General features: G+C 34.8%; 1 protein-coding gene across 1 annotated transcript; it reads right to left on the reverse strand.

Moving 5' to 3' along the window:
• Positions 1-1,033: 1,033 nt before the first annotated feature.
• On the reverse strand, positions 1,034-3,840 carry LOC113278597 (subtilisin-like protease SBT4.13). Its single transcript, XM_026527401.1, has 8 exons — positions 3,749-3,840; positions 3,553-3,644; positions 3,227-3,473; positions 2,627-3,134; positions 2,435-2,529; positions 2,120-2,344; positions 1,914-2,025; positions 1,034-1,815 (listed from the first exon to the last, which is right to left on the reverse strand). Exons 1-8 carry the CDS (start codon positions 3,826-3,828, stop codon positions 1,039-1,041), a joined length of 2,136 nt encoding a protein of 711 aa, XP_026383186.1. The 5' UTR covers positions 3,829-3,840; the 3' UTR covers positions 1,034-1,038.
• Positions 3,841-16,433: the final 12,593 nt, after the last annotated feature.

The following is a 16,433-nucleotide window of genomic DNA, read 5'->3' on the forward strand; positions in this document are numbered from 1 at the left end:
GCTCCATAATTTACTGACTTCGTCGATTATCTTTCCAGCCAAGTAACCTTACTTCGTTCATCTTTATTTTGCGGTTGGTGTCTTGCTGGGTACTCCAACTGATTCTTCGCAGTTTAGATTCTTTATACGAGGTACTTCGTTTTTAGGGTGCTTCCTCATCGTGCTTTGAGTTATTAGTTAGTAGCGAAGTAATTCTGACGTTTAATTTGACAAATTACTGACTGAGATCTTTAAGTGAGATTCTTCAGTCCTATCTCGTGCCTTCCTATGCTGCCACGTGGCGAACCTATTTTGTGTACCTACACTAACCATAAGCGATGTTTGATTTTTAACCGTGGAAAGAAGCGGAGTGACAACTAATGGTCATGCAATTATTGATGCGGTGGAAAATTTAGGTTTTTTTCTCCACGTGAACCCTCTTGGATCATTATGGTTGTAACTTTTACCGAGGCAAAAAGTTTTTAAAGTCCAAAACAAACAGAAAATATATATATTTTATGATCGATAAAGAAAAGATTGATTGATCAGAACAGTTATAAAGATTTGTAACACTAGAGAATACAACTCGATGGAAAAGATCAACTGAAGTATATGCGCTTTTCCAATTCACCGTAACATGGAGGCCTTTTCCATAAAATAAATACGTTGCTATAGAAATTATTTTGATCCATGTCTAAAAATATAAAAATATCTTACATAATGAAAACACCAACTACCTTCCACTGTAATATGCTCAGCTTGGGTTTTCTAGTCATGACTTATATACTTAATACTTAAAACTTTGTATAAGGCATGAGAACGAACCAGAGGACAACAGGCCAGGATAGGAAATGCATTACAACATAGAAGGTGATGGATTCTACTAGTAGATGTTGGTAATATAGAAATAACTCCGGTGTTTTGTTTTTGTGTTTAATGGAATTCTAAAGTCCGAAGATGTTGAAAATTAAGTAAAACTTTTAGTTTGAAGTAATTGCCAAGACACGATTAAGGTTGATTTTTTTTCCTTAATAAATATTTCAAGCATGCAGAAACTTTTTAAGAGAGGTGGAATTTTCTAACTTTACTCACTTTAGAAATCGAATATACTACAATTGGACTTCTCACAATGTGAACCTCATCTGACCACACCAGTGACACCCTTGCCATTTCACCTGAACCCAATCCATCTCCAACAACACTTACAACAAACGACTTCTTCTCGTTCAGTGACTTGAAATGAAGGGCTTTAGGTTCCACTGACACTGCAATCCTATCATCCGATGTAATCTTCGCCTTATATGTTGAATTCGGGGTGCCAACGTTGGTCATAGTTCTTGTAAACTTTAAGTTGATCTTTTTGCCCACTTCGACTTGAGAACCAAATGAAGGATAATTTAGATTCCTAGGTTGAACAGTTGTAGCTCCTTTGCCAGGACAAGTACTGTTCGTAATGAGCTTAATTGTGAAAGAGTCGTAACCCATACCACATAAAAATTGGACGTAGTCATCTGCATGTGCGTCATAAACTAGACCAGGGTTTAGAGCCTTCACTGGATCAATTTGACCAGACCCATAAGCAAATTCAGCATCAGAAGTCTTTGTATTCTTCATCGCAAAAGCTGTGGTCATAAGAGCAGATTTTATAGCCGAAGGAGACCAATCAGGATGGTATGTTTTAACGTAAGCTGCTGCTCCCGTTGCATGAGGGCACGCCATGGATGTCCCAAAGAGTATATTGTACTTCACTGACCTAGTATCACCCACAATCTCTGAAGGACTAGCTACAGGTGAGAATGCAGCCAATATATCAGCTCCCGGTGCACTAATATCTGGCTGTTTAACAGAATGAACAGAAACAATTTTAAAGAACGACATTCCATCAGTAACAAGTAACAAACCAGTACGTAGAGATGCATTTTTTTTTCCTTCACCTTGATTATGTCGGGTGAGGATGGGTTCGGTCCGCGAGAAGAAAACGAAGCTACTACAGGAGCTTCAGAATCTTTTATTGATACAGCTTTCAAAATGGTGGCAACAGGATTTCTGTTGGAATAAATAAAAGATGTTCAAACTAATATGTAATCTAATTCTTCAAAAATGAATGTATTTTCAGTCAATTAAAAATTTAGATACTTACAGGGTAGACTTGAAATAAGACTTGACAAGGTCACCACTCGTAGTGTTTATTAGTGCTGCCGGTAATGGATAAACTGAAGACACAAGAAACCTTTCTTCTAAAACCATGATGGTTCCTAGAGCTCCCGCTTCAAAAGGCACAGATACTACCATATCTGTAGTTGAATCACATATGACAATTTTCCCCTTAACCAAGTCTTTGTCCAAGCAATCTTTCACGCAACTCCTGACGTTCGGTAAACATATATTCAACCCGTAAGTGTTTATTTTGTTGGAACTCAAAGTTCTTTAGACGTAAATTACAAAAGTAACTTACTTTGCTGCAGGAAGTTCACATGTGGTTGAAACATTATCCCCATACAGAAGCGGGAATTCAGTTCCATTCAACTCGAAACCGTTCACTCCAAGACCCTGTCACTCGCAGAATATGATCCTTAATAAAGAAACACCAATTAAGAACACTGAACCCTGGATAATCAAAAATATGTGGGTTGCAATATAAACTTACCTGAAACGTCTTTCCATCTCCCAGGACAATTTTATCCATGACCCGTCGATCAGTAGTACTAGCCGCCACAGTTAATAACCAAGGTGCGTCATTGGCCACTGTCTGTGGATTAGGTCCAGAGTTACCGGCTGAATGTGAAGTGAGTACACCTTTCTTCATAGCATGAAAAGACCCGATGACAATAGGATCTGCGTCAAAACGAGTTGGATATAAACTACCCAGTGATACTGAAATGATATCAACACCGTCGGCAATTGCATCATCAAATGCAGCCAAGATTGCATCTGTATTACAACCACCCGAGAAGCAGACTTTATAAGCTGCGATCCTGGCTGATGGAACTGCTCCCCTGGCATTACCTTTTGCGATTCCATAGAAGCTAGCACCCTCAGCAATGTTTCCCGCTGCTGTAGATGCAGTGTGAGTACCATGGCCTTGTGTGTCTCTAGCAGATCTTTCGCCAGATGGTAAGCCCGCCTCGTAGTAATATCGGGCACCTATTAGCTTGCTGCAGATTAACATTTGAAATCAGCAGAATGTAATACTTTGATATTACTTAAATGAGAATTAGAAGAAGACATGAAATAAACAAAAAGTTACTTGTTGCAGGTAAAATTGTGACCACCATCACAGACACCCTTCCACTTCTTAGGAGGAGGACCAAAACCAACATCAGAGAAACTTTCCGACTCTGGCCATATCCCAGAATCGATGACACCAACTATGGTATCACTTTCAACAGTAGGGATTCGTTTCACATTCTCAGGAAATCCTATAAAATCCCAAGACCTAGTAGTTTGGGGTTGATAGATTCGATTTGGAAAAATCGATACTATTCCCTCCATATCTGCACAAACATAAGAAAATTTAAATGAATATCAACGTTCCATAGTGATCTGTACATCAACAATGTACAAGCTAATTACCAGAGAGCTTTTCAACTTCTTTTTCAGTGAGTTTTGCGGAAAATCCATTAAAACTCCTTTTATAACTGTGAACTAATGTGTCCTGCACTGAACTGCACATCAATAAATGAAATCCCTCTTACGGCCAGTACTAGAACTCTTCATTTTGTTTCACCATTCAATTTCAACCTTGCAATAATGGTGATTTTTTGCTTACCTTCCCTCGAGAATTTCTTGAAGAATATTTTGGTGGTGAGACATTGGGGTATATGTGCTCTCGGTTGGAAGCTCACCCATGTACACAATATAAACCTGCAGGGATTGACATAATAATTAAAAAACGGTTAAAAGGGCGGACAACTATGAGAAATTTATACCCGGGAGAGAGGGACTTCGATATCATTTTAACGTAGTGATAAAGTCACTGGGTGACCATACTAATGATCTAAGTTCAAAATTCATTTGTCAGATTTCTTTATCTATCAAAAATAAAATAATAATAAAAGAGAAAAGGAGTTTTAATTTCAAACTAACCTTTCTGTCTTGAATTTGAGCATAGCAACTAATGTTAATGGATGCAATAGCTAATAAGAAAAGAAGAAAGAAAGTATTGGAAAGTAAACTTGTTGTAGCCATTGTTGAACTTTGCATAAGAAAAAAGATCAAAGCAGATTGTAATTTATAACATTAATGTAAATTAGCTTTAAAAGTAAATATCTTACAATTAAATGTATTATGAGATTTTGCTTTTAAAGTTGCATCACATACGGTAAATATTACAGCCAATTTTCTAACAAAAAAGAAATTGCAACATTAAATGTATTGTCATTAAAGATGTCCAACACCAACCTCTATGACACCATGAATAGGGAGAATAAATGAAATTCTTGAAGGTGAGCGAATCATTTGGTTGAGTAAAATTAGTTTAAAATAGGAAACCCAAAACATATCAACAATTGTAAATATTCCAGTGGTATCTACAATAAACTCTTCCAACAAAAATAAAGGGTTTGACCCTACTGCAGAGGAAGAAGCTCAGAGAGTCTTGAATTTGGTAAACTTGAAGTTGGCTATAGCATCAGTTGATAATAATACATCGAGCAGTAGTAAAGTTCGTGGTCCTTTACAGCCACATAAACACATTTTTAAATGAAGTTATGTGCTAGAATAACAATTGCTTCGGAAACGAGTAATCTAACGGGTGTTATAGGTTTTTACGATTTCTTATAAGGGCATGTTTTTCCAATTTCTATTAATTTTTAGATATTTAAAAGAAAAAATGTTAGCAAGAACAACAATCGGAGGATAGCCTAACGGCAACTTCTATGGAGTCAAAATGTATCCATGTCTTTGTGATGATCCATATTTTATAGATAAAAAAATGCCACTGCGAGAAGCATTTCGGTCCACGTCTCTTAGAAGTCTAGATGATACTCCACAAATTTGAGGTGGTAGCTCTGGAGCAATAAAGTCTTTCATGGATAAAATTAACTAGGCTGATTTTAGAGTCTGGGTTAATGAAAGAAAAGAAGATTTTATCTAATCATGCGATGTCTTGCATGAGCCTTGGGGGCCTTCCACAACATAGGAATATCAAGGATTTGTTGTATATAGCTAATATTGCGATGTCTTGTGAGTCATGCTAAAGGGATTTTCAACATATCCATACTTGAAAACTTTTAGTGTATGGTGATTGAGGGTCTTAAGTTATTTTCGTGTGAAGCACAGAAGAGTGGATCCGTCCATTCCCTACTGAGTGCAGTTGATTCCTTCCAGATCTTGATGCATTACTTCACTGTTGCGACGGGGCATCAAGTGGCAATCCTGGAGCAGCTGGTGTGTGTAAAGGGATGGAAAAAGAAATTCGGAGAAGATAAAGAAAAGGTAGAAGGATGAAGAGGGAGAATAATCTCTCTCCAGAGATATTTATTAAGGTACATAAACTGTTTAAGGTGGTTACCAGTCAAAAGTGGAAGAAAACAAAAACATGTCAGTCAGAAGGAATGAGTTACAACACGTGTATACGTACGGAATTGTGTTGGTGGTCATAACGGATACCAAAGGTCAGGGCAAAAGCGAGGAATGCTTGTGGTTCTCCTGCTATCCTTCCTTCATCAGAACAGTGCGAGAAGAGAAAAAATATGAATACGAAGTATCTCTTCGCTACGTGGAATGATTTAAAATAACCTAATAATTATGAAAAGAGTTAGTAGCAAATATGAGGACATAAACCTAGTTGGTCACTGATGAGGTAAGTGATGACGTCAATTAGGATGAAGGCAACGGTATCCTTGCGATGTGAATAAAACGCGAAGATACATTAATCTGTGAAAAGATATAAATGGGCGAAGATACAGTTGACTGAATACTTGATGCTCAACGAAATGGATAAGGTTCACATGAAAGGTATGGCATTTCCCGCGAGAAGAAATTTGATTTATTAGTACCATCGCGATGGCAGGAGACAACATCACGCAAAAATAGCCGAAATTATAGGCGAAGCAATGGGTTTTTTATTAGCTGTCATCCATTATGTAAATGCCTATATAAGGGGCAAGAGAGTATTTTAAAATGGTTTGGGTTATTTTGTAGTCTTAGAGATATTTTCGAGAGAAAGTTATATTCTAAGTTAGAGTTTGAGTAAAACTTATTCCTTCATAACAGAAATTTTATGTTCTTACTCTTGAGATATGAATTGGGTATAGGTTTTCCTGCAACTACAATTATCGAAAAGATAAGGGTACCCAAATACACCACAATATTTTATTTTAAACCTATAAGTCATATACCGAATGTAATCTTCTATGGAAAGAGTCAAGATAATACGACAATTCTACTCACACTTCGTGTGATCGTCTATGGATATAAGATCAAGGTGGTACGACAACAAAGTGTGTACTTGATAATAGCTTTCGAAAACTGAAACTCTATAGGATAAATATCAAGTATCACAGAGTTAATGTAAAGTGCAATTTACTTTAGTTATAACATATAATTATAATGCGGAAAGGTAAAGTAAATGGAAAAACAAGATTTTGTTAACGAGGAAACCACAAATGCAGAAAAACCCCGGAACCTAGTCCAGTTTTGAATACTCTCAGAATGAAAAAGCTATACAAAATATAAAACCAACTTCGTAAAGTTGAGACCAAGCAGACTACCCCTAGCTACTTAGTTTCCTCGGTATCCATGCGTCTTCGACTTCTAGAGTCACGCACGTGAATATCAAGTTCCTTTGGATCGTATTCCAAATAGTAAAGGAAAAATCTATTTGGTAACCACTTTAATAAATCTTGTTAAAGATAAGATGAGTCGTTGACAAAGGCTCTTATGTTTAATCTAATAAATACTTTTGCCGTGTTAGATCAATCTATCCAATAACTACCAAAATAATCAAGTTAATTGAGATTTACACTCAATCGATATAGATCTCAAAGAGAATTATATAAAATGTCGATCTCACACAACTAATCAATCAGCTCTATCAAAGATAAATTGATTCTAGTTGGATCCCAGCCGATCAAGTTTTTTGCACTTAATCCACAAGATACGAAAACTAATAAAAATTCTTTTTCGTCTTCAAATCTTCTATTGCCTTCAAATACCTGCCCAACACCACTTTAATCTCTTGTGATCAATCACACAAACAACATAGTCTATTAACAATAGATTATCACAAGATGTCTTTAGATATAAAAACAGTTCTAAAGATCCCTTCGATACTTCGATCTAGTTAGAGTGAATCTTATATCAGAAGAGAAGATTTTCAAGAATAAACAATCTAGGTGCAATCAAAGTTTCAACATCCGTTATTCAATCAAATTAAATCTAAAACTAATAACATTGCAATTATCTAGTTTCCCACCAACGGTACTCGTGTAACTTCTTGATTCCATAGAGGTCTTTAAACGAGTGGTCGTAAGAAATTTCACCTAATTAGAATACTTTCCTCTCCGATTAGACGACTCCACCAGAAACAACAAGAATGCAGTATTCCTGGATCTTAGCATAGTTTTCTAGAAATTCAAACTTAGGTATTTATATACTAAGAATGTTTGGTCACCAAGGAATTTCCAAAACCGAAAATATTCTCAAGATATGCAATGAATAGAAAAATTCGGTTTTCCTAATTCCAATAAATGCTTTTCCAATATTTATGAAATCTCTAATACATAATTTCCAATAAGTAAATGCACATTACTAATTTTTATTTCTTATGAATAGGGAATGAGACAGAAAATAGAGAGCAAAGTGGAGAGGGATTCTTATTATTATCTGTATAGAATACAATGTTTAAGCCTCTATTTATATAGACAGAAGACTTGGTGTCCAAGATATGTAAACCCTAAACTTAGACATTAAGGACATCTTAGTCAATAAACTTGGTTTATAACACTCCCCCCTGATGACCACCGGGGCTAAGTCATTACAAATATACCAGGAAAACTCAAAAGAGAAAAACCTGAAATTGCATATGCATGTAAGACTCGGAACAGTATTGGACATGCAAATATTTCCTCATTAAAACCTTGACAAGGAAAACCCAATGGGACAAAACCTTGACTAAGGAAAAATAGTACAACGCGATAAAGTCCAGTGAATGCATTTAATTTGATGATGGCGCTCCCCCTGATAAATACTTCAGTCAAATCTTGGCATGCAAATCTTTGAGTCGAGACTTTCCAATTTTGAAGAACGAATTTCTTGAATGCAGAAGAGGACTGTGCTTTCATGAAGATGTCGAATAGTTGTTGAAGTCTTCATTTTTGTTGCACAAGCAGTAATGCCTTCGATAATACTTTTGCGGAGTCTACATTTTTCTTCAACACATGGAGGACTTTCTTCTTGGATTGCTAACTTCTCGAAGATGATTTGCATAAGTAGTTGATGTAATTTCTTCAACAAAGTGCCAATATGTAGTTACAGTTGTATAAGTGAACAAAAGTTGTGGTCAAAACTTATATGGATTAGAATAATATCCAAATTCATAGGAGATGTTTATGTTGACGTGGTCTAACAAAATGACCTAGTTAATGGTGGGAATCCACCAAATAACCGAAATTGATACAACTCCCCCTTGAATGACCACCATGTTGAGTTTAATTGTCTCACTAAAATCTGGCCAGTAAAACCCGATGGGAAAAAAAATGGGCGAAAGAAAAAGCGCACAAATATCAACATTTTGAAAGAAAATTAAACGTCAATGAGATGTTTCCTCATTAAAACCTTGTCAAGAAAACCACATGGGACAAAACCTGAAACAAAGGGAAAAGAGTACAACTTTTGACGTAAATATGGATGCTAACTCAACTACATGAGTTTTTCAAAAAAAATAGGCATCAAAATAATAACTCTAGTCTATCTTAAAGACGAGTTTATGCTAGCATAATTCTAACTGCAGGTTTAAGAAAGGAAAGAAAATAGAATTTATGCTGCTAAAACGTGGATTTTTGTGTTTTTAAGGACCCTTCAAGAGACCTATAAAGTTGATATCTTCAAATGATTAATCCGTCTTTTTGGCTTTGTACCAAATTTCTAAAAACACTCAAAGGATTGTTAAACTTGATAATTGAGTCAGGTGGCTGCCAAAATATAATTTGAATCCTACAAGTACTACAAATACGAATACGGTCTCTGGATACATACGAGTCATTCAAATACTACCACGCCAAATTTATCATATCATATAAAGAGAATAATTATTAAACCAATCCTAGGGTTTGAGAAAAAAATAAAACCCTCAAATCGTTTATACAACGAAAATATTTCTCTTATGAAGATGCAATATCACTACACCAACCTGTAATTAATAGGCTTGGCATGTTTAAGGTGTTAAGTTTGGATCCAAAATTGCATCAATCGAGAAATTAATCCAACCTAATTGGATTATATGCCAACCAATCACATATATCGATATTCCTCTCCAGAGGGGTTAACAACCATCATCTTTTATCATTTCAGTAGCTACTATAAATTAATATTAAACAATGTTAACTAACTATGATCCTACATAATTCTCAAGTATATGCATATCTTGAAAAATTCACATAAATACTAGTACCAGCGCCCGCGGGCATTATAATCTCCCCATCTTCCAGTGAGGTGATATGAACTATGAGAACGTGGATCTTGTTTTGATAGACTCTATTGAAGTATTGTATGTAGATTATTCTAAAATGCTACTTTTTGCTATATGTGATTGGATTTTCCTTTTAAGAGAAAAAAGCTTATATAAAAGCAAAATGAGATATTTTACACCTATTGGTAGTGACGGCCTTTTTCGGTTTGATCATTTTGGGATAGAAATTGATATAACTTTTAAGTTAATTAACACAAGGTTCTGATAGTGTATCCCTCCCCCTGATCATGGTGGAAATTTTCTTTTTGTCTCATATACGAAAACGTCAAGTTTCGTAAAGTATTATCCTATTAATGCGAGACGTATACTCATTATGAAGTGTCTTTCGACATAAGAAAGAAATGTATTCTTCTTGATATACAAACTGAACCATGGATTTTATTGGTTTAGCAAAAAACATATAAAATATGCAACCAAATCTCCAATGACCTATACGGTCGATGAAATATCCATTCACCTAAGAATGAAATTATGGACACTTTATTTCATCAAAATAATTTAACTTTAAGATTAATATAGTCATTACAAAGACGAACGAGATAGGCTAACAAGCCGGATGCACACCCTTTGATCTTTAGTGTCCAATTCCAACTACAAGTTGAACTATTTCAAATTTTGGAGATTTACCATGAGGGAAAAAATGCCCAACATCCCTTAAGAATGCAACAATTCCTCTTGGTGTTTGCAATTGTTAATATCATAAGATATTTTAAATATCTCTTTAGGATCGATAGGGAAAAACCAAATCAATTGGCTTATATGATTCTTTATAAGAAGATAAAGAGATCATCTTCGTTGTTAAGGAATCCATGGTTTCCCGTAAGAAATGGAAAATGATGGTTTATTAGTAGAAAGTAAAACCATAATTGATAAAGATTTGTTTAGACGATTATCGTCAAACTGGCTAAAATTTCTTAGGATGCCAATTTTAACATCTCCTTCGCTAAATTGATGGAGAAAACCAATATTGGTTAGTACTACGATACACAAAATTGCATTGATAAAAAGAAAAATAAATGTCGACTTAGTCATCGCATAGGGAAAATCCACTTCGTGGTTGATAGATGGTTTATTTAATAAAAATAGAAACCGATTATAAAAATCACATGATCTTCATTAAATAGGTGAAGATACCAAAATTAATTGGCCATAGGTTTTTCAACCATGCATATGATTAACTACCGTAAAGGTAGCTAAATCAAGATAACATCAATTTTCGGCGATTACAGTTTCATGAAAGAAATAGAAACTCTAGACCATTTTTCAATGGATTTTTATTTATTTTTTCTTTCTCTATGAATAAGAATTTGAGAAGAAAGGAGATCAATTATATTTGATAAAGATTGATCACCCGTAACTTAATATGCCCAATAATTAATTAAAAAAAGAACTTAACAAAATATTAGTAACCAATATAAAAAGACACATTTGAGATTTTATTGTATAGTGGTTGATAGATGCCACTTTTAATTGGTACCTATTCGCTCATGTATCTTTGATAGAAATATACAGACGGAACTTTTTAACCACAAAAATCCATCCGCCAATGGTATTGGTTTATATCTCGCACACCAAACAGACGATGAGATCAGAGAATCAACATCTCCCTAGCATACTGTGAGTGGTATGAATGGATCCGATTTGACCTACAAAAGGACAAATAAAGTTAATTCTAAAAACGATGTGAATAAATCTTTGTTATAATCAATTTAAAAACAAAGATTAGAATATCCCTCTCATACCACCACATTGTGTTGTCCCACGCGATGGAAAGTTTAACTGTCTGATCACACCGTAAAGAACGAAGAAGAAGCTTAGTTGGTAGAGTTACGATAACGTCCTATGAATAGGGAATGAGACCGAAAATAAAAAGAGCAGAGGGATTCTTATTATTATCGGTATAGAATATAATATTTAATTAAGCCTCTATTTATATAGATAGAAGACTTGGTATCCAAGATATGTAAACCCTAAACTTAGACACGAAGGACATCTTAGTAAATAAATTTGTTTTATAACATTATTCTCTAGAGCTATGCATTAGTTACTGGTAATTAAAGCATATAAAATCAAAAACCTTAATTAAAAGATTCTTAAGTTATTTCGGCACAGGATCACCTTGAGTACCAAGGAACATTTTTGAAAAATAAATGATAAGAGTTATTGCTTGTGTTCAAAGGATGTTTACATGTTTTCATTGCAAATCCTTATTTCATATGTACATGGATTTGCATCCTGAAATCGGTTCTACCACACTTCCAAACAAGTTTGGAATTGATTCTACCAAACTTCTAATACTACTATGTGATTGTCATACCAAGTGACAATGGTTAGTTGTGATCGGTCCTACCAAGTCACATACATGGGTTTGGATCGGTTATACCAATAACTAGGATCAGTTCTACCTATATATGGCATCTATTTGTGATCTGTCACACTAGTCACTATGATCGTTTACACCAATTACAAGGATCAGTCACACTTTTCTTATGATCGGTCACACCAATTACAAGGATCGATCATAACAACACATGGTGATTACTTAGGATCAGTTACTCCAATTACCAGGACCGGTCATACCAAATCATAAGTCTAGGTATTGTGATCGGTTATACCAAGATACATAACATGATTTAAGATTGGTTCTACCAACTCATATATATTCGTCATCAAAGAATATGCAACGAATAACAAGACCAATAAACCTATTGATTTCCCTTTCGATTCATGAAACAAGTTCATGAATGTACTTCATTTAAACAATGTAAAACATTGTTTCCTAGAATGAAATCTTCACCATATACCCATTCATAATCATAAAACTATATACAAGATTATGTTGATATCATATCTACGAATTTCAAAAGATAAGTGTTATACTTCGTAGTCTATTTCCTTAATACTATAATCATACTATTATAATGATGCCTCTCCACTATAGTATAATATACATTATATACAGTATATACAGCTTTGCAGTTATGTTTTCAATGTAGCACGACTTGAAAGATAATTCAGGAATTGGAACAAGTTCAAGTCAGTATTACTAACCTCAAGTGGAAGGATGATGTCGTCGTTGTAGTCGTTACTTCTTCACATTCTTCAGGTCTTCGGAGTAATACTTGTATGTCTCAACATTCCTATACTTTCTAGTCTAACCTAAAAGAAGCTGAATCTAGTGTTTAATCAAGCGAATCTAGATGAGTTTTGATACTAAAATTTGACAACCAATCTTGACATACCAACGCTTGGTGAGTTTAACCGAGCTATTGTTGGAAACAATAAAGAAAATTCCACAAAATAAAACTCAAACAGCTGAGTCGCGGACTAGGTCGCTATCTTTAAAATATTTCGCGACTCTGCCTCTTGATTGTGTTGGCAGTCAAAAACTTGTCGAACACCTATGGGATAAAATAGTTGATTCTCTCTTGTTCGATTTCCCTGAACCTTGAGAAATCGAACCAACTCTTACTCTATCTTACACTTGCTCATAATACAAATAGATGAAAAAACTCAATAATTCATCTTCTCCAAAAACTGTCTTTTATAACTCAAAGGAAATGAATTCGGTTTAATGAGAATTAAATAAATAATAATTGCATACTTAAAATCCTCCATAACAGTAATAAAACGGCTAGAATATAAAACCGAAATTAATGAATTTAATGGAGAATATTAAGTTGACAAAAAACCGTTATGGAAATCAGAAGTTAAATCTGCAAAAAAATTAACTTTTAAATCAGTAGACCTCCCAAGACCCCCAAGGCCCCGCTATCCCGGATTTTTTAAGTAATATAGATATATATAATATACCTAGCCAAATGCATGGGGTGAGACTTGAACCCAAGTCTATAGTGTGGGAGCCCAAAATAATACCACCACACTAATTTTATAAGTTTGATATGATATTACAAAACTATGTTTTTTAAATATATATATCTCCCAACAATCCCCCACTTTTATTTTAAAAACATTGAGCAAGTGTTGTATAGTTGTGCATATGCAAAGGTGCCTTTCGACTTGAACCTCTGCATAGTGTTAAACTTTCTAAGTATCAGGTGACTAGAGTGACTTGCGTCTTGAACTCTAACTAATATTAGATTGTTTAACACACACAACTATATCTAGTGTAAAGTCCTTAAGTTCGCACATTAAGGTCATGTGCTTATCCCCCTTTTTTTAACAAATGATCTAGAGAAATTACCAATTTCTCATAGAAGGCGGCCACACCTTCACATTCGTATAGGTGAGTCTATCAAGAATACTCATGTGTATCCCACTCTAACTTAAGAGCTATAGACATCATTAAGAGTTAAAAACTCATCCTGTTTCCCACTTCAGGATATCATGCTATGGGAATGCATGACTCTATCATATTATTTATAACTTCGTCTAGTCCCTTTGAACCTATTTCTAGGTTGGGTATCCATTACAAATGACTCAACTTCTAACGGGAAAAAGTCCCATGCTTATAGAGGTATTCCATACCTTTTCTCTTGCTAATCGTTTCGTCAAAGGATCATCTAAGTGTCCTTCAGATTTCACATGATCTACTCTAACAACGCCAGTTGTGAGAAATTCTCTAATTGTGTCGTGCTTTCGACGTATCTGTCGATTCTTGTTGTTATTATAACAATTCTCTACTACTCCGATAGCTGCAGTACTATCGCAGTGGATCAAAGTGGCTGGTATCGGTTTTTCCCATACTGGAATGTCTGACAACAGACTCTTCAGCCATTCTGGCTCTTCACTAGTTGCTGCTAGTGCCATCAGTTCATCCTCCATCGTAGATTGTGCTATAATTGTCTGTTTCTTTGATCTCCAAGATACAGCGCCCCCAGCAATAGTAAAAACATATCCACTGGTGGCCTTGGAATCATCTGAAAGAGTGTTCCAATTAGCATCGCTAAATCCTTCAAGGACTGCGGGATACCTCTTATAGTGTAATCCTAGGTTTGTGATTCTTTTCAGATACCGCATAACCCTCTCAATAGCATCCCAGTGTTCCAAACTAGGATTACTGGTAAACCTGCACAGAACTCCCACTGCATATGCAATGTCTGGTCTAGTACAATCAGTTGCATAACGCATACTTCCAATTATACTATCATATTCAGATTGTCTAGCACTTTCTCCAGTATTCTTAAACAATTTCAAATTAGGACCAAACGGAGTACAAACAGGTTTACAATCAAAATATTCATACTTCCTCAGAATTTTTTCGATGTAGTGAGATTGATCTAAAGAAATACCACTATCAGTTCTAGTTATTTTGATTCCCAAGATTATACTAGCTTCACCCAAATCTTTCATGTCAAAATTCGAACTAAGCATGCTTTTAGTTTCATTGACAACAGATAAATTGGAACCAAATATCAGCAAATCATCCACATACAAGCAAACAATCACACACACATCATTCTCAGATTTATAATATATGCATTTGTCACCCTCATTTATTCTGAAATTATTTGAAATCATTAAATTATCAAATTTCTCATGCCATTGTTTAGGAGCTTGTTTCAAACCATAAAAATATTTTTCTAGCTTACATACTTTTTGTTCTTGTCCAGGAATTACGAAACCTTCAGGTTGTTCCATGTAAATTTCCTCTTCTAATTCACTATTCAAAAAAGCAGTTTTCACATCCATTTGGTGAATAACAAGATTATGAACAGCAGCAACAGCAATCAAAACACGTATTGATGTTAATCTAGTAACAGGATAATAAGTATCAAAAAAGTCTACGTTTTCTCGTTGCCTAAATCCTTTAGCAACTAGTCTAGCCTTGTGCTTATCTACTGTTCCATCAGGTTTGAGTTTCCTTTTCAAAACCCATTTACAACCTATAAGCTTACAACCAGGAGGTAAATCTACTATACGCCAAATTCCATTAGACATGTGAGAATCCCATTCATTATCTACAGCTTCTTGCCAGAAACTAGACTCTGCAGAACTAAACGCCTCTTGTAAATTAGAAGGTTCTTCCTCTATAGCATAAATTCAAAATCGGGATCTTTATCTTTTGTCTCAGTCCTAGATCTTTTATTACGTCTAGGTTCAACTTCAGTGATCCTAGTTTCTTCACTTCTAGGTTCTTCTAATCTAGGTTCAGAATCAGAACTAGGTAAAGTACTAGGTAAAGAATCCCACTATTACTCCCACTATTTCTAGATTTAAAAGAAAATCTCTCTTCAAAGAAATCAACATCAATAGATTCAATAATAACCATATTATTAATATCAAAGAACCTATAAGCTTTACTGTTTTGAGCATAACCAATAAAAACACATTCATAAGCTCTACTTTCTAACTTATGTCTTTGAGGATCAGGTTTTCTAACGAAAGCTAAACAACCCCAAACTCTAAAATAAGAGACATTAGGTCTTCTATCTCTCCAGATTTCATAAGGAGATATCTTGGGTTTTATTATTGGGAATGCGATTCAGAACATGGAAAACAGTCAACAAACATTCACCCCACCAATGGGAAGCAGCACCAGAACTACGCAAACAAGAAACAGTAAGTTCAGTCAGTGTACGATTCTTTCTTTCAGCTTTTCCATTCATTTGAGGATTATATGGAGAAGTTCTTTCATGTATTATGCCATTAGTTTGATAAATTTCAGTAAAAGGAGCAGAATCATATTCAGTGCCTCTATCACTACAAAACCTCTTAATTTTTCTACCAAATTGATTTTCAATTTCAGCAATAAAGATCTTAAATTTTTCAATAGCTTCATTCTTATGGCTCAACAAATAAA

This window comes from Papaver somniferum, chromosome 5, assembly GCF_003573695.1.
Source record: "Papaver somniferum cultivar HN1 chromosome 5, ASM357369v1, whole genome shotgun sequence".
Lineage (NCBI taxonomy): Eukaryota > Viridiplantae > Streptophyta > Magnoliopsida > Ranunculales > Papaveraceae > Papaver > Papaver somniferum.

Excerpts from the sequence above, each read along its gene's own strand:
- LOC113278597 (XM_026527401.1), bottom strand. The coding sequence starts at position 3,828 with ATGGGTGAGCTTCCAACCGAGAGCACATATACCCCAATGTCTCACCAC. Across the intron at positions 3,645-3,748 it reads CAAGAAATTCTCGAGGGAAG|TTCAGTGCAGGACACATTAG; the intron begins GTAAGCAAAAAA and ends ATTGATGTGCAG. Across the intron at positions 2,530-2,626 it reads GAGATGGAAAGACGTTTCAG|GGTCTTGGAGTGAACGGTTT; the intron begins GTAAGTTTATAT and ends TGCGAGTGACAG.